This window comes from Myotis daubentonii, chromosome 18, assembly GCF_963259705.1.
Source record: "Myotis daubentonii chromosome 18, mMyoDau2.1, whole genome shotgun sequence".
Classification (NCBI taxonomy): domain Eukaryota; kingdom Metazoa; phylum Chordata; class Mammalia; order Chiroptera; family Vespertilionidae; genus Myotis; species Myotis daubentonii.
This window is the reverse complement of record NC_081857.1, coordinates 15,407,044-15,425,686: the sequence shown is the minus strand read 5'-3', so window position 1 is coordinate 15,425,686 and position 18,643 is coordinate 15,407,044. Positions and strand designations below refer to the sequence as shown.

The 18,643-nt window shown below is 50.1% G+C and overlaps 1 protein-coding gene across 1 annotated transcript in view; it reads right to left on the bottom strand.

The window, feature by feature from the left end:
* The window catches only part of VASH2 (vasohibin 2), a 37,831-nt gene that overhangs the window by 3,522 nt on the left and 15,666 nt on the right, over positions 1-18,643 (bottom strand). The window contains exons 5-6 of the mRNA XM_059675096.1: positions 13,649-14,030; positions 12,123-12,238 (exon numbers count right to left, since the gene is read on the bottom strand). Of these exons, the coding sequence (XP_059531079.1) occupies positions 12,123-12,238; positions 13,649-14,030 (498 nt within the window). The remainder of the gene's footprint in view (positions 1-12,122; positions 12,239-13,648; positions 14,031-18,643) is intronic.

Sequence of the window (18,643 nt, the reverse complement as noted above, 5' to 3'; positions counted from 1 at the left end):
AAGAATTGCATTTATTTCAGTAGGACTAAAAATTGGAGCCAGAGTCTCCTTGGAACCTTGGCTTCCTGGTGTCCGTGCCCTGGGGGAAGCCAGCAGCTGCAAGAGGTCTCAGGTGACTTGGTCTCAAGGAGAGATGCTGTCATCTTTGAGAGAGGGTTACTACTCCAGACTTGAATGTATACATATAATCAAGTGAACCTTTGAGAATACATCTGAAAAAGCATGTCACACTGCGAAATCATTCAGTGGCAAAACATCTTTCTTCCCTAAACACATTCTCTATGGTACTTTCCAACAGACAACTACACCGAAGCATTTATGTGTCTTCCCCGCCTCGGTGTGCCCCACTTCTAGAAAATTCAGTCATTAAAAATTCAATTTCTCAAAGATTACGTTTTAAGTACTCGTAGCTAATCTTTACTTTCTTAGAGCAATTAAAATATGATTTCCACACTACCTCTCCCAATACTGTGACTATGTAAGTATATATTTCTTACCTGGATATAAATGACACTTGTTTTTAGCAGATGATTTTAATGAGCTGTATGGCAGAGCCTGTCAGTTGTCCCTCAACATCCACTCTTCTCCTTCTTCCTCAATAAAGACACCCCTGATTTCTAGCTGGGCACAGAGCTGCCCAGAATACAAACCATGTTTCCCAGCCTCCCTGACGCTGGGCGTAGCCTTGGACTAAGGAGACATGTGGAGTGGCCGTCAGTTACCAGGACACCTGTTCAAAGGACACCTGGCATGTGCCCTTCACCTTCTTTCCCTTTCCTGTCTTTCTTGGGGAAGTGACAGCTGGGGCTGGGCCCTTCAAGCGGCTCTCTGAAGAGGCAGAGAGTAGTAAGAGGCCCCCCAACCACCACCCAGTTGAGCTTCTTTCACATACGGTGAATCATGGCTAAGCCACAGCTTCAAGCAAGCAAGCCTTCCCCATGGTGAGGGGAAGGTTATCATAACTGGTCCCATTTCCCTCCGTTAACTCATGAATACAGTGCTAATTTGGACACATGCTAGGAACAGTGAGTGCTGAGTAGGCCTGAAGGTTAGTATTTAGAGAACATGTTTAGAGAACATAAGGAGAACATGTTTCTGGCAAGTTCTCTACAATTCCACTCAGGGCAAGCTGCCACACCCTAAATGAAGTCCAGAGACTGACTTCTAAGACAGTGGTCGGCAAACTGCTGCTCGCGAGCCACATGCGGCTCTTCCACAAAATACCGACTTCTGCGCGTGGGCCACGAAGTTTCAATCGCACTGCATGTGTGCACCCGCACGTGGTATTTTGTGGAAGAGCCACACTGAAGGGGCCAAAGAGCCACATGTGGCTTGCGAGCTGGGGTTTGCCGACCACGGTTCTAACAGGCCATCTCTTCCCTGGAACCCTATGTAGGACCTAAGCCCTGGTGGCTCATCAGCTCTCCGGTTGTCTCTGAAAATGAAGCAATTCCTTGTGTTTAACAAGACAACCCCTGTCCCATGGCCCTTGCAGCATCCACCAATGAGCTCACCCAGGTTCTAAACCAGCCGTGGGCAAACTACAGCCTGTTTGAAATGAATAAAACTAAAAAAAAAAAAGACCGTACCCTTTTATGTAATGATGTTTACTTTGAATTTATATTAGTTCACACAAACACTCCATCCATGCTTTTGTCCCGGCCCTCCGGTCCAGTTTAAGAACCCATTGTGGCCCTCGAGTCAAAAAGTTTGCCCACCCCTGTTCTAAACCTTTCTTCCTGGCCTGGGACGTTCCTCCACACCAAGTCACACCTCTTTTGAAACTCTCAATGTGCTGCCCTTCCTATATAACAATACTGCTAGTAAGACACCGGCTTACTATTGTTTTTCAGGGGTAAAAAGAAATCTACACTCACCTATATTTTCTCTCCCTCAGTCCTGTCACCAGCAGTGCCTGCTGGAAAGTCGGTGGCAGGGTCGGCTACAGGGTAGGTCAAGGAGAGAACAAAGCCTCCCCACTCAGCCCTGTAGTGTGGGTGTCCCCAGGGTCCCCGCAGCAACCAATCACAGGCACGCCACCTCCTCAGGGGCTCACTTTGGAGCCCCTCAGCCTCGTGGAACAGAATTTTCACCACATTTCTCATAGTTTGTGTGTTCCTAACACCCCACCATTTTTTTTTTAATATATACTTTATTGATTTTTTACAGAGAGGAAGGGAGAGAGATAGAGAGTTAGAAACATCGATGAGAGAGAAACATCGATCAGCTGCCTCCTGCACATATCCTACTGGGGATATGCCCGCAACCCAGGTACATGCCCTTGACCGGAATCGAACCTGGGACCTTTCAGTCCGCAGGCCGACGCTCTATCCACTGAGCCAAACCGGTTTCGGCAACACCCCACCATTTACCTTTACCCATGTTCTTCTATTGGCACCCTTGAAAATAAATGCACTTTAATTTGGGTTCTTTGGCCTCCGTTTTCTAACCCTTCCCTGAGCACTTCCACCAGCTCCCCCCATGCCTTCCAGGTGCAGAGACATGTCCATTATAAACAGCTTTTGTTTATTAGGCCTTACTATGTGCCAGGCATTGTTGCAGGAGAGTTATATGGATTCATTCTCACCATAACCTTATGGGGTCGATACAGTTACTAACTATGTCATAGAGGAGAAAACAGAGGCACTGAAAGTTCCCTAACTTTGAGCAAGTTCCCTACTTGCTCAAAGCAAAGTCACATGGCTCGCAAGTGGCAGAGCCAGAGTCTGCCCCCAGAATCTAGAGCCCATGCCCTTAACCAGATGCCAACTGCCCTGTCCTCCGCGCCCCACGCAAAGCATCCTCCCACGCACCGGAGAACGGCGCCCCGGCCACTCCCGCCCCCTCACCCCCTCACCCCCTCACCGTGGCTCCGGAACGCCCTCCCGCATGTCTTCCTTTCTGTCATCCCTTCAAGGCCCAGCCCAAACGCCCCTTCTCCCGTGAATTCCTAGGGCATTTCCTTTTGTTCATCGGTTCCAGCATCCTGCGGCTTCCTAGCCTTGTGCCTGCCCTGGAGACTGTGATCAGCTTGAGAGCAGGACTGAGTAAATTCATCTGTGAATCCCCACGGTTGAAAATCCCAAATCTCTCAAAAAACTGGTCCAGTTCTCACTAACATGCAAATGGGGGACAGGGCTTCATTCTGTTACCTTTACCGGGGGCTATTTTCATCTTAACAGAGACAAGGCCCTGAGCCAGAAATTCAAGTCACCATGACAACATGATAAGAATCAATAAGTAGGAAGAACATATTTTTTTTTTTCCATATAGGAGAGGCTTTACCTCACCTTGGAAGCCACTTGGGGAACCTGCCTTCTTGGAAAGCTCAGTGTGGTTCTGCAGTGACAGGTAGTGTGAGGGCTTCCAAAGAAAGGGGACTAGGCTGCCCCTCCTATGTCCCTATAGGTACCCAGAAACTAGGGGAGGAAAAAAGACTAATATTGGCAGGAAATGAGAATCCCGGTGAACTGCCTGGAAGAGGAAACCCTTGTCTTTCACAGCCACACTGGCCACCACTTCCTGGCCTGGCGAAGGGGGGAAGTGGGTTATCGCAGTGCCACCTGCCTGCAGGCCCAGCCAGAAACGCCGCTCCGTCCCTGCCAGCTCTGCTCAGGGCCAGAGCTGGCACGACTGTGTGGGCAGAGGCTCTTCCAAGGGCTCCCCCGGCTATAATTAGAACATTGCAGGGGATTTATTTTTAAGAAACACAAGCACCAGGATGATGACTCAGCCGCGTCTGCACTTGCCCAGAACCTCTCATCACAGCCAGAGTTATTCTTTTAGACGGAGTAATATATTTCTCGAAACCCCTCCCCAGCCCCAACAAGGAAAAGAAATCAGGCCGCCTTCTGTTTTATGGGAAGAGGGAGTGGGGTCTTTATGTTTTCTATGCGCACTCTGTGGAAGGAAATCGGGGGCACACCAATTGGGGGTAACCCCAGCTGCGTCTGTTCTCACGTCAATGTATCCAGGGAGAACTAAGGTGATGATCGATGGCCCGGTCCCACGTCTAGGCTGAACCCCAACTTCGGGCCTGCAGTCCAGGGTCAGCTGAGACGGGCTACTCAAGAGGCAGGTTGGGGAGGAGAGGCAGTGGCCCCAGGGAAGGTATTCTGTGGGGAATTCTTCCAGCATTCGCCACTGCTGCCTACTCCTCGACATTGCAGGGAGGATGGACCATCTCTGTGCCTCAGTGCTGGGAAGAGCTTTGGCCGGGATGTTGATGCCAGGAAAGCCTCAGAACCAGAAAGTGGGCAGCACGTTGGGGACCCAGCTGGGGATGACATCGCATCCTGGGGCTGAATGTAGGAGTTGGTGCGTGTCTCTGAGACTTAAGGTTTAAGAAAAGCAGCAGTGCCCAGCCAGCATGGCTCAGTGGTTGAGCATCGACCTATAAACCAAAAGGTCGAGGTTCGACTCCCAGTTGGGGGCACATACCTGTATGGCGGGCTACATCCCCAGGGTGGGGCGTGCAGGAGCCAGCCCATCAATGATTCGCTCTGATCATCGATGTTTCTCTCTCTCCCTCCCTCTCCTTCCCTCTCTGAAATCAATAAAAATATTTTTTAATAAATACATGAAAGCAGCAGTAAGTGGAAGGAAAGCCTCTGGGGTTCCCCCTAAACCATGCAGTCCCTTCCCGGCCCCTCTGCCTCCACTCTGCTTGGCTGCTGTCAGGATGCGTCAGAGGACCCGAGTGGCAGCGGGAAAGCAGGGCTCCTGAGACCCGCTTGCCACTTACTCATTCACAAGAATTGATTTAGCAACATTTTGTGCCAAGAACCTTCTAGGTCTTGGGTGCTCTCAGTGGAGCCAAATCCATTCCCTTTCTTCCCATGCAACTTTACCTCTTGCTTCTCCCCCTTCAAGTGTGAGACACTTCAGGGACATGGGACATCTGGGTCCACTCAGGGCTGCCTGCTGGGGACCCACCGGCCACCAGTCAGTCCATCTATGCTTCTCGCTCCTGTCTCCCGAGGTCACAGCCCCTTAGGGTGGGGTGCACGCGCCCATGTGCTCACCTGCACGCGCCCTCACAACCAGACACTTGATTCTTTGTGGACTCAGGATTCTAGGAAGGGCTGCACGGAAAAGGTGCAGCTCTAACATCAGCCTCTTAGTGGAACAGATGAGGTCAGAGTGGTATTGGCCCAGCATTCACAAGCTCAGCGGGAGACCCCAGGCCCTCCTGTCTTGTAGAGTCTGGAAGGAATCAGCTCAGACCAGGCCCCGATTTCGGACTGTGGCCTATTTGGGCAGGCCTCCTCTGCAGGAACCCTGGGATGGGGACTGGTTCCTTCACACCTGTCACCCTCGTTCAAGGCCAGTCCTGCTCCTCGTTCGCATTCCTTACTTCCCAGGACTGCAGACACCAATGCTGGCAGCTGACAGGGCAGACAGCTGAGGCTGCGATGTAAATAGGACTCGGCCAAGACAGGGTTGGCTCTGAAGAGCCTCTCCAGCCCTTTGCCCTTTCCTCCAAGCCCTCCCCAGGCAGGAGGCTCTGGCCGGAGACCAAGAGCCATCAGCTCTTGAGATTCCAGGGCACAGCTTCGGGGCTCTGATCTCACGTCTCCTTTCTGTGGTGGAGAACCCTCTAGGACCCAGCCCTGTCTGACTGTCTGCAGTGGTCAGCTCTGGAGACCTGGCTCTCTGCCTAAGGCAATCTCCCCTGATGAGGCCCATCATTCCATCTTGGTTTCTCCAAGCATCCCCAGGGACCCTGGGCCATGTGAAATCCCATGGCGAGCTGAGCTGGGCAATCCTCTGAGCTGGAAACTACCTTCTCTGGGAGTCTGGAAAGAAACCCCACACCATCTTGGAGGTTTTACTTTTCCCTCCATAGCTTTTCTTCTCTCTCTCTCTTTCTCTCCTTTTCTCTCTCACTCTCTCTCTCTCTACACACACACACACACACACACACACACACACACACACACACTTGTCCCCCCCCCCTCTCTTCCCCTCTGCCTTCCACGCTAAAGAAATTTTCTCCTTCCCATTCTTGGGGATCTTTTCTCATTTGGGATCTAAACAGAATGACTTCTTGGGTCCCATTCAACACACTGTCAATGTGATTAGACCATGGAACCAAATGGATTATCTGTGACTTCATTAAACAGCACCAGACTTGGCCCTCACTCAACCAGATGTCTGGAGACATTTTCCTGATCCTTCGCCACAGGGTGCAGTGGGAGTTCCATTGTCCAGCTTGTGGCCCAGCAGTGAAAGGCGACCTTGTATCAAGGTGGGGCTGACTGACCTCTGCAACCCTGAGGGTGAGCAAAGCCCACTAAAGAGATTGGGATATTGTGATTTATAAGAAGAAATATTCAATTTGGGCTTCAACCCCATTTTCAGCACAGAGCTCCTAAAACCACTGGAATTTCCCAAGTGACTAGAGCACTAGGCACATCTTTTGTAGTAAAGAGGTGACTGTGGATGGGCTCCTGGCTGGGGGGGGTGGTCATCAGAAAGGCCAAGCCATGATTAGAAGCTTGGAATTTTTACTCCCCATTCTCTTGAGAAGAGATAAGGGCTGAAAATGGAGCTCATGATCAATCATGCCTCCAAAAATTTCCCAAAAGTATGGGGTTCGGAGAGCTTCCAGGCTGGCGAACAACATCCACACCGGAAGGGTGACATGCCCAACTCCACGGGGACCTCTCACCCTATGCAACTCTTCATCTTGCTGATCATCTGTGTTCTTAATCAACTGGTAAACATAGGTAAGAGTTTCCCTGAGTTCAGCGAGCCGCTCTGGCAAATTAACTGAACCTGAGGAGGAGGTACTTGGAACCTCTGATCTAGAGCTTGTTGGTCAGAAGCATCAGTGATAACCTGGGATTTCGACTGGCATCTGAAGTGCATGTGTTGGGGGTAGTCTTTTGGGGCTGGGCCCTTAATCTGTGAGGTCTGACGCTACCCCCTGGTAGTTAGTGTCAGAACTGAGTTACACCCAGCTGGTAGGTAGTGTCAGAATTGAGTAGGACACCGAGCTGGCGTCACCGAGAATTGCTTGGTGTGGGGAAAACCACACATCTGGTAACCAGCAGAGATGACGTGTCTGTGTGAGAAGGGAAGGAGGCACACAGGAAAGAAACAGCAGGAAAGAACCATGGGGTTGGCCCCTTCACAGAAGGATAAAGACGGGGATTGTTCCATATAGAGTGAATGGCGAAGAAGGCGAGTCAAAGAGGAAGAAAAAAAGAGAGGAACAGAATCACGAACAGCAACGAAGAGTGAAAGAGGGACAGAGGGAGAGAAGACAGAGGTTCTGGTGCGTCCTCAGTGACTCTTGCTCCAATTTGGAAGAACGTTCCATGTGTCACTCCAATGGGTATGAGTTGCTTCCATGCTAACATAGACAGTCCAGCCAGAAAGCCACTGTCCCCTCACCTCTATCCTCCCAGGTCCAGGGCACAGGCAGCAAGCATGGAGGGAGGACTGTCAGACTGGAAAGGACCCCAAGTGATATTCGGGGTTCTCACTGGGGCCGCTGCTGCATTTTAGGTGGACTGGTTCTTTACTGGGGAGGATGGACATTTACGGTCCCTGGCACCCTGGGACCTTAGAGGGGAGCACCCTCTCACTTCCCCTCCCACCGCATTTCTAACCCTTCTCCAGAGGGCGTCCTGGCCCCTGTTGAGAACCACGATGGACGCCCCTCCGTGAAGAAGAGCTAGCAGGGAACTGACTGTGAAGACAGAGGTTTAACTGAGTTCACAGACCACCTTTTAAACAGGGATCTCAACCTCCATTTCCCTGTCTCTAAAAGACACAGGAACCACTCGACTGTTCGGCGTGGACGGTGCTTTAAGCTCTCCTCGGGGAGAGAGTATGAGAAAGGACTGGTGGGTGGAGACTGGGGGAGTTGTTTCCCCCTGAGACTGTCTCAGCTGGCGCTAGTGCACCTTTCGTTACGTGCCACTCAGCTGACTGTCAACCCAGTGACACGGATCCTCCTTGCCGGGATTATTCCGACAAGTGCAAAAATAGAGAGGCATGCAGGGCTGGCAGTGGCTCCAGCTGCGGGGAGGAGGGGAGATGTACAGCCACTAAAATTACCCACACACAGATGGCCTGGGGCCCCACAGCTGATGGGCCTCTTGCCTGTTATGGCATTTTCCACTCCCTGGGCCACTCCAAAGCCGCATCACGGCACCCAGCACATTTAGAAATGACTCGATGGCTTTATGTCATTGCTGAAATAATAACTCTGTGACAGAGTCCCCAACCCTACTGCGCCCTGACCAGACTATAGTAGGGTCCCCAGCGTTGGCGGAATTAGTGAGTCATAACAAAATTCGTCACTTTCTCCTCACCCACAGCAAGGTTACCTGCAGAAAGGCCTACGTGATGAAGGCCCTGGGCGAGTGAAAAGCTCCTTTTTTCTGGACACACCTCTGGGAACCGGGGTGTTGGGGTGCTAGTGTGACCCCTGGCGGAAGCAGGGATCTAGAGAGGGAGGGAGGGGCTTGGGGCTTGCGCTCTTCCTGTGATCCTCATCTCTCGCAGCCCTTCGTTCTACTCTCATTTCCTCATCTCACTTCCCTCTTTTCCTACATGGCAGCCCTGGGAACCCTTACCCAGCCCTGCAGTTCAGACTTTAGGTGTAGGAGGAACTGGGGAGAGAATCTTCTCTCCTGTATCACATCAATCCATTTTGAAACTTCAGTCAAGATATTTGTCCGCTAGGGCAAAGAGAAAAGAAATGGCAGGGGCTTCCAACTCCAAGGATAACCATGGCCTCACTGGATTTGCTCATATAAAATTGTCCACAGGAACCTACAAGCCATCTAGGCTCCCTTCATGATAAAACTCTTCCAATGCCAACTGAGAAAGTCCCCAAATTCTGACCCATTGGGAGGAATCTATGAAGAGAGACTCCAGGGAATGAGGGCTCTGCCCAGGAGAAAGGGCTGTGGGGTAGGGGCATGGGTGTGGGGGATTCAGGGGCTGGAGGCAGCCACTCTTCACCATTTTGCAAAAGTTTATTTTCACTGAACCATGAGCCATCATCACCTCTGTGCTCCAGGGGCCTCCCCGCTGGGCATGGAGGGTGACAGAAGTGAACCCCCATCTTCCTGCAGGTCTTCCTTCCCAATGCCTCCAGTGACTACTGTCCTCTCCCCGGTCTTTCTCCCCATGCCCAGGCCCACTCCCAGGCTTCAGGTGGGCAGGAGGGGAGAGGGCGAGTGGGCCCGACACTGGCAGGTGGCTTTGCACTTACAGCTTCGGTAGTCTAACATCTGTCCTCTGAGGCACAGGCTTGGTCGCTTGCCTTGATTGCATAACAAAGTAGCCAGAGATTAGGGTATGGGCTTGGCCTGGGGAGGACTGAGAACTGGGTTTCTCTATCTGGCCCTCAGGACAAGAGCCATTGGACTGCTTCCAGAGAGACTTCAGTGGGGCCCAACCATTGGGTCCAGGCCAAGGTCACACCCTCTAACTTTATCTAAGCAACCTCACTATCTAGAAGCCCAGGCAGGACTGGGCAGGGCTAAGCCCCTGAACCACACTCGATGGCCTCATCTGCTCCTTCATCTTGACATCCTGTTATTTTTTTAAAATTTATTTTTATTGATTTCAGAGAGGAAGGAAGAGGGAGGGAGAGACAGAAACATCAATGATGAGAGAGAATCGTTGACTGGCTGCCTTCTGCACGCCCCCACCTAGGGATCGAGCCCGCAACCTGGGCATGTGCCCTGACCGGGTATTGAACCAAGACCACCTAGTTAATAGGTCGATGCTCAACTACTGAGCCACGCCAGCCGGGCTGACATCCTGTTATTTTTTAAGGCCAACCCCCCAATCAGTTCTCCCGTTCTGACTGATAAAATAGTGGATTTCCACGTGTGGTCCCTGGACCTGACCCATCAGCATCGCCTGGGAACTCGTTAGGACACCATGTTCTCAGGCCCCACCCAGGCCTGCTGCATCAGGAATGCTGGGGGAGGCGCCCGGCAATCTGTTTTAACAAGCCTTGTGGGTGATTCTCCGCTTGCTCAAGTTGGGGGACAGGGTTATAGGACCCTTCTCTCTCTCCTCCACTGGGCCCTCGTGCTGTGTGCAGTCCTTTCTTCATCTGGTACTGACACTCCCACCAGATGACTCAACCTCTTTCACAGGCAGGATAATAGCATTTAATATATAGTACATCCACCTCCATCTCCTCATCTACTGTTTTCAAACCCTCCTTCATTTTCCCGCTTCCTATGCAGCTACCCTCTGAACAGCTGTCCTCCGTGGCACACACATGCCCTTCACACTCCTGCTCCAACCTCACTCTCTGACTGACTCTTTGCAATCTTCTGTTCAGATTCTTCTTCCTCTGGCCTACGGTGGGCCTTGACATCACTTCTTTCTTTCCTTGCAAACTCATCCAGCTATCATTTCAATGGTCTCTTCTAAGTAGATGGTTCTCATATCATTATCTTTATACCCCAACTTCCTCAAATTCCAGATCTGCATTTTCAGCAGCTTCTAGGACACTGCCCCTGGTTGCCTAAGAAGCACCTCAATTTGCACAGTCCAAACTCAAAGACACCTTCTCCATCCACTTTTCTTTAACCACCACCATCACCACCACCACCTATTATCATTCTGACTTTTGTCTGCACAACCAACTTCTGCGATCTTATTGGTTTTACCATTCCTGGTCAACCACGGTAACTTTTCTGATTAAAAACTTAGCATGCCACGGACTCCAAAGTTCTTGTGGGTCCAAGTAAAATGGATCCAATGGGAATTATCTTAAAAGCCAACAACTGCCATCCATTCCGTGCCTAAATTCATCAGCTAGAATGTTAGGGTTTCTCGTGCTTTGGACCTGAGTCTAGAACAGTGGTTCTCAACCTTGGCTGCCCATTAGAATCACCTGGGAATCTTTTTAAAATCCTGATTTCTGGGCCTCATCCTCTGGAAATTCTGCTTCTTTGTTACTAATGTTGTGGCCCCACCCCATAACGAAGAAACAGAATTTCTGGAGGATGAGGCCCAGAAATCAGGATTTTTAAAAAGATTCCCAGGTGATTCTAATGTGCAGCCAAGGTTGAGAACCACTGGTCTAGAGGGAAGAGCAGGCTTTGTGGACTGCTCACCATTTGCTGAAGATTAGGAGCTCCTAAGGGAAGGACTCAGCCCCCTTTGAGCAGAAAGGATAATAAATCAGATGAGAAGGCTTCCTCCCCTGCTCCAGGAGCAATCAGATTCCTATTTCTGGGTCGCGCGCTCTAAGCTAAATGACCCTCTGGGGAGGGTTTACACATTCATAGTCCTCTGAGACAACTACTACTTTGTTAGTGAAAGCAATGCATGGATGTTTGGATCGGAAAGGGGAGATAGAGTTAGGGTAGGGTCAAGGGTCAAGGGTGATGGTCAGCATCAGGGGCAGGATTAGGGTCAGAACCTCATGTGACACAGCATGCCACTGTTGTTAATAAAAGCATTTCTTGCCCCACCCCCCCTGCCCAGTGTAATCATGGCCCAAATATCTGCCAGTAGATTAATCACTGGTTACTTTGAGCATCCTCAGCATCTCCAATCTGTCATTTCATAAGTGGGTCGTTTTGACCTAGGAAGTAGGTTTGGAGTCACTAGCCTCAGGACTAAAATAGGGGGAGTAGAGGCAGCCAAGGAAGAGGATGAGCCTGTGGGTATTTCTGATGCCACCACCCACAGAGGGTGATCACAGTTTCTGCTGGGTATGGAGGGCTACAGGGTTTTAAGGAAGTTCATCAGTTCCAACAATCCCATTGTGGGAGGTGAGAAAACTTAAGTCCAGAAAGGTTTCAGTCATGGAGCTCCCGGTAGCTGAGATGGGTCCAGACCCAGGATCCTAATTCTAAGTCCAGTGTTCCTTCCATGCTGCCAGGATTTGGGGCTACTCTTCATCTCACACAGTCATAGGCTTACCCTCCACCTGTGTCTACAGCTGACTGTCAGGGAGTACGGGTAATAGGGGTGATGTGCATGGTGGGTCCTTTTCCATAAGAGATGTCTCCCGAATGAGGGGTAGTCCTCTTGGATAGCATTGCTTGGTTCAAGTGTCAAACCCAGGACACAGCTTTGTCCCCAGGGCCAGGACAAACCCACAAAGGTGAGGAAATACTACTCACGATTTGTCTCGCCTGCCGAGCCGTCTCGGGGGGCTTGCCTGTCTCCTTCGGGGGGACAAGGATTTTCCCCGGCTTCTCACTTGGGTTGGAGAGTGGGCACTTGCAGGTTTCAGGATCTGAGGGAGATATGAGGAGTTGGCACACTGGTTTCTAACGGCCCCCGTTCTTGAGTCTTCCCACAGCACAGCCTCCTACCCCCAGCCTCCTCATGATCACATGGTTTAGAAGGCCCTGAGCTGGGAGACTTCCAGGAGGAAGTCTGAGACACCGAGTTCCTCTCTCATCCTGCACAAGCGAGAAGCAAAGGTACCACTTCGCCAGGGGGTATGATGCCACCTTTACCGAGGCAGAGAGAGAGAGAGAGAGAGGAGCAGAGCCCAGTGCCTCCGCCTCCTGGGCTGCGTTTAGTTGCTCAGCAAGTTCCTGTCTCGTGCAGGCAAAGTCCCATCTTCATTCCCCCAGAAATCACTTGTTCCTTTCGCTCTCCACACACCCACACGCACAGAGTGGTTTCAATTTGCCAAGAATCTCCATTCCAGGTCCAGCAGAGAAAAGAGGACAAGTCCCCACGTGCTAAACATAACCGAGCCTGAATGTGGTAACCCCTTCCCCCTGTGGTCCTCAGTGCCTGCACAGGCTTCTCTCAGTGACTCCACAGGCCCTGGAGGGACAAGGACAAGCAGGCATCATGTCACATTGAAAGTGACAAGGTGGAAGGAAGAAGGGCTTATGAGTAGAGTTTATATAAAGCCAGCAGAGCGCGTGCTCCTTTGTTTGCCACTGTGACACCAGGTCGGAATTTTTTGCCAAAGGGCTTTGCTGTTTATTAAGCAAAGCAGAGCTATAATGTGACTCTTCTAAAGCTGGGGACCCACTCACTCATCCTGGTTTGCCCAGAAATTTCCTGGTTTAAAAATTTTTTTTAAATTGAGAAAGAGAGAGAGAGAGAGAGAGAGAGAGAGAGAGAGAGAGAGAGAGAATGAGAACTTGTTGTTCCACTTATTTATGCATTCATTGGTGCCCTGACGGAGGATTGAACCCATAACCTTGGTGTTTACGGACGACACTCCGGACAACTGGCTACCCTGCCAGGGCAGGACTTTCCTGGTTTTAAGTACTGAAAATCTCATATCCTGGGAAAATCTTCAGTTTCAGGGAAACTGGGATGATCAGCCACTCTATTGCACAGGCAAAACAGAACAAAACTAAAGCCTTAGTATAAAATGACTAACATTTTAGATTGATTTCACAGAAAGAACTGCAGACCAACACATTGCTTTAACTGTGACATCTAAGTTGACTTTAGCTCTCACTTTTGAGGTAGTATATGCAATGAGATACTTTAATTGTCCATGGAAAGCAGCAAATGGCTTATCTTCTCTTTTTAAAAATAGGGTGGCTACCAAGCAAGATAACCCCAAGAAAGTTTTCACCATCTCAGAAATGTGGGGATGAGGCAAGAGTTATTGGGGAGACAGGACAGAGACAAAAAGAAAGGGAGAGAGAGAGATCTTCCCAGCACTTACCTTCATTCTCATGTCCCTGGCATATTTCTCCAGCTCCTTCCTTATGTCAGCCCTCAACATCTTTGAGACATTGAGGACCAGCTGCTTCCACTCAATGGGCTGGAAGCTATGAGGCTCATGGGGGACGTACAGCCCAATCTTGACCTTCTTGACGGAGTGCAGGTATTTCTTGTAGGAGTCTTCAAAGTCAAAGATAAGGTCACTCAGAGTCCGAAAGGTCAGCGGCTTGTCCATCAGCTCAGCCCTCCGGCTCATGCCCAGTGAGCCATAGTGGCCATTGCAATAAATCCCCAGCACGACATGATGAAAGTAGTTTCCTGAGAAGTAGGTTTTAAAGCTGATGGGGAATCGCTCAATGGAAGGCTGTCCATTGGTTAAATATCTTAGATAATTCTGAATCAAGGAAGATAAAGGGGGCCTTGAAAATTCACAGCGCTGGGATTCCCAGCAAGGGAAAGGGGCCATGGGTCAGTCCATCCCTCTGCCTCTGAGCTGGCCAACACCCAACCTTTCCAGACTAATCCTCTCTAAAAGGGTTCACAGATATCTTCGAGTACCTACTATATGGTACACCAGAACCAAATTAATGTGGAACAAAGAGGAAAAACGACCATCTTCTTTAGTAATTAAATAAATGCAAAACAAAACAATAACAAGTACTTTCTCCTCTCTCGAATGACAAGCTTTTAAAGGGTTTTATATGCACTGGGAATGACATTCCTAGATGTTAATTCTGGCTGGAGTATGTGGGACATTACAAGAATCGAAGGCCTCTGAAATGTTCAGGGGAGAAATGACAACCAGAAGCAAGGCAAGGCCGTGGACGTGTAAAAGGGACAGACTGGCTGATTAACTAGATGGTAGGGACAGAAGGTGTCAGAATGGTCATATGTGCAGTCCGCCTCTCCTCCCGATGGCCCTGTCACAGAAGTGACACAGGCTTGGGGACCACACAGAAAGCCGCCTGCAACCCCTGAACCTCAGGGCTCCCTCAGTCCCCAACCCACCTGGCACCGCAGCTCAGCTCTCTCCACACATGGGCTCGTTTGGATGGAGTAGCCCAGCCTCTTACTGTTATTACCTCAGTTTGGGCTCAGGAACCGTATAAGGTGCAGCTCCAAGTAACTGCCCCACCGGCTCCACGTTGGGGAACGATGGACAAGAGGCACTGCATCCTCAAGTCCATCTCGAAGTCTGTTGGACAGCCCAGGCCAGGCCACGGCCACCCGAAGACCCAGCCTTTATGGAGAGGGTTACTGGAATCTCATAAAGTCACTCCTGGGCTGAACATCTTTGGTGACTCCCGAGTGTTCCTCAGGTAAATAACAATCCAGGTGCTTAACGTGGCAGCCAGTGCACAGTAAGGGCTCAGGAGGTGGGGACAGTCCTCCACCCTCTAGGACTTGTCTTCACCATTTCTGGCCCCCACTCCAATTTACTTTCCACACAGCGGCCAGAAGGATCTGTTTAAGCCAGAATTTGGAACATGTCACTCTCCTGCTTACGTTTTTAGTGTCTGCCATCCTCTCAGCTCTTCGCAAAGTCCTGCCACAATTTGGTCCCTGCTCGTCATTCCTTCGTGTAGTCTAATTTTTCCATCAACCTGGACTAGCACCCTGACCAACAGCAGACCCGTGACATTTTTGAAGGCTGCACCGAGACCATAATGAATGCCCAGATCTGTGCCCGCTGCCCTCAGCACATATATCCTGCACCCCATCCCCTCCTCCCCAGAATGCAAAGTCAAATATAACTAATAAATGTAAAGCCTTTTAAATGACTTTTACATTACCAAGCTATAAGGCCAATGTGATCTATGAAACTTTCTGAAACATGCCACTAAACACGCTCTACATCATGTCCCTATTGTGGCCTAATTTGTTTTATGCCTCCACTCACACATCGGCCTTCCAGCATGAGGAATTCAAACCTGGTAGAGAGCTTTGGGGTCTCCTAAGAATCGTGATGACAAGGATGCTGTGGGCTCACACAGCCTGCACCCTTGGAATAGCACCACTACTACTAGTATCCCTTCCCCATTCCCAGTGTGATAGCTTCCCTGACCTTCCTCAGCCCGGGTATTTCCCTACCCACCCCCAGGAACTCCCAGAGCACTTGTTGTTTACTCATACAGCATTCTGATTATTTACTGTTTGTATATTGTGAGGGCAGGAGTTGTGTTGGGCATCCTGCTACCTCTCCCTGGCATAGCACTCCAGGCACACAGAATGCTTGCACACAGAGTGCTTGCACACAGAGTATTTGCACACAGAGTACTTGCTGAAAGTACTTGAGCCTGAGATCAAGAGGATATGTTCCCTTACACTTAAAAGGACTGCATTCAGTGTGTGTGTGTGTGTGTGTGTGGCGGGGGGGTGGGGGGGGTAGGGGCAGGGGAGCTAATCCAGACACCCTTTAAAAACAGAAGCTGCTAGAACTCAGCCCACAGCCCCGAGGTTAGCCTTGACCTCAATGTGATCACGGAGGGCTATTCTCTCCAAAATGACTTCTCCTGCTTTCTCGCCACTTCGTCATGTGAGATGAACTGGCAGTCAGGGAGTGAGATCACATCCTTCTGAGGCCTCTTACATAAATTCTTTCTTGCTTTCTGGGGCGAGTTCTCTGGGGCTGGCTTAAGGGCATTCCTCAGTTCTTTAAGTCAGTGTAACAAACACTGAGTGAGCGCCTCCTGGACCAACGGCCTGCTGGGCGGGGGTGTGGGGCCAACGGTGAAGAACGCAGCCCTTCTCTGCAAGTCTGATGGAGAGAGAGACTCAAAAGGGACACAATATGGTCAGAATGGCGATTCCTTGAAAAAAACTAGACGTAGACTTACCCATGGTCCAGCAATTCCACCTCTGGGTCTAGATCCAAAAGAATTAAAAGCAGGAACTAGAACAGATATTTGCACACCCCTGTTCACAGCAGCATCACTCACAATTGTCAAAAGGTGGAAACAACCCAAGTGTCCATGGACAGATGAACTGATAAACAAGTGGGGTATATACTAGTACATACAATGGAGTATCATTCAGCCTTGAAAAAGAAGATAATTCTGACGGGGCTGGGTGTAGGTGGGTGAGGGGAGTGGGAAATGGGGAACATCTGTAATAGTGTCAACGATAAATTTTTAAGAAGAAGATAATTCTGACACATGCTAGGACATAGATGAATCTTATGGACATTATGCTAAGTGAAATGAGCCAGTCACAAAAGGATACTGTATAAATCCATTTTATGAGGCATCTGCAGTAGTCAAATTCAGAGAGACAAAAAGTAGAGTGATGGTTGCCTGGGGCTGGGGAGGAGGGCATGGGAAGTCGTGTTTAATGGGTGTGCCATTTCAGTTGAGGAGAGGAAGTTCTGGAGATGGACGGTGGTGATGGCTACACCAAAATGTGAATGTTCTCAACGCCCCTGAACTGCACACTTAAAAGTAAGGTGGTAGCCCTGGCCGGGTGACTCAGATGGTTGGAGCATCATCCCACACACCAACAGGTTGAGGGTTTGACTCCCAGACAGGGCACATAACCTGGGTTGCAGGTTGGATCCCCAGTTGGAGCACGTACTGGAGGCAACGAATTGATGTTTCACACATCAATGTTTCTTTCACTCCCTCTCTCCATTCCTCTCTCTCTAATATCAAGAAATATATCTTCGAGTAAGGATTTAAAAATTTTTTTAAATGAAGTGGTAAGTTTATATTATGAATATTTTACCACAATTTTAAAACCCCAGTCACAATAGATGTAAATCATTATGCTGTACATAGTACTATATGTTGATTACATATCAATAAAACTAAAAAAACAAACAAACTCATAATATGAAGTGTGCTGTAAGAGGCAAGCCTGGTGACCTAAGAGAAGAGGCCCCAACATGACTCTCCTAGGACAAATAGAGTCAGCCATGGGGAGAGTGGGTGTGGGGAGGGGATGGGAGAGACCACCAGAAGGTGCATCTGTCACAAGTCACTATCTCTAGGACATGTTCCATCATTACAGCCATCAGTAAGGCCATGGGTCCTGGAGCAGTGGGGAACCAAAGCAGGGGGGGGGGGGGGACAAGGAGGTGTGGTGAGGGCAGGGAAATAGCCTGAGGTTTGCTGGGGAAGAGGGACCAGCAGGGCCCCGAGCCCCTGGAAAAGGCCCCACCAGCCAGCCTGCTGGGGATGTGCCTAACGTGCCTCTGCTAATGAACCACATCAATAAACCATAGTACAGTGGGGCCTTGACTTACAAGTGTCCCGACTGACGAGTTTTTTGAGATACCAGCTGTCTCTCTGCCGATTTTTTTGCGTTGATAGAGTAATTTGAGTTAACGAGCTCCTTAACGATTTTGGTCTCGGAACGAATTAAACTCGTAAGTCAAGGCCCCACTGTACTTTCCTACCACAATTAAGCCCCACCAGGGTCAGCTAGGGCCCCCAAAGCGCTGCCGTTATTCAAAAAGCCATTTGGAACCAAAGGTCTATCACTCCAGCACGCACGAGAAAGTGTGCCCACGTGCTGGAGCGAGACGGAAACCGTGGCTCTCTGTGAATGAATCCCGAATTCCGGGCTAACGAGACGCGAGAACACAGGAAGGACACAGGCTTCAAAGAAGAGCCAAGGTTGCCAAGGCACCAGGTGTTTCCCAGGATCTGTGGCGGGGCCAGGGGGGGGGGGGGGCGTGAAGGCCCAGACAGGTGACCCAAGTCCTGTCCTTCACTGTGCCCGTGAGCAAAGCAGGCCACAGGGATGCTGACACAGAGCAAAGAGCAAAGACAAAGACGCTGTAGCTTTTAGAATTCAGGGCTGTGTTTCTTGTCTGTGTCCAAGGGTCAAATTTCCCTGAGTTCGGCAGTGAGAGCCGAATTACTCCACCCTCCCCACAGTTTTCTTAAATGTGACACCAGTAAGAACAAAGGAAAAGCAAGAGCATATCCTTGGATTTGGACAGGCCCAGAGGCTCGTCATAGATCTAGCCCCACAATTCTAAGTTGTTGTTGTTTTT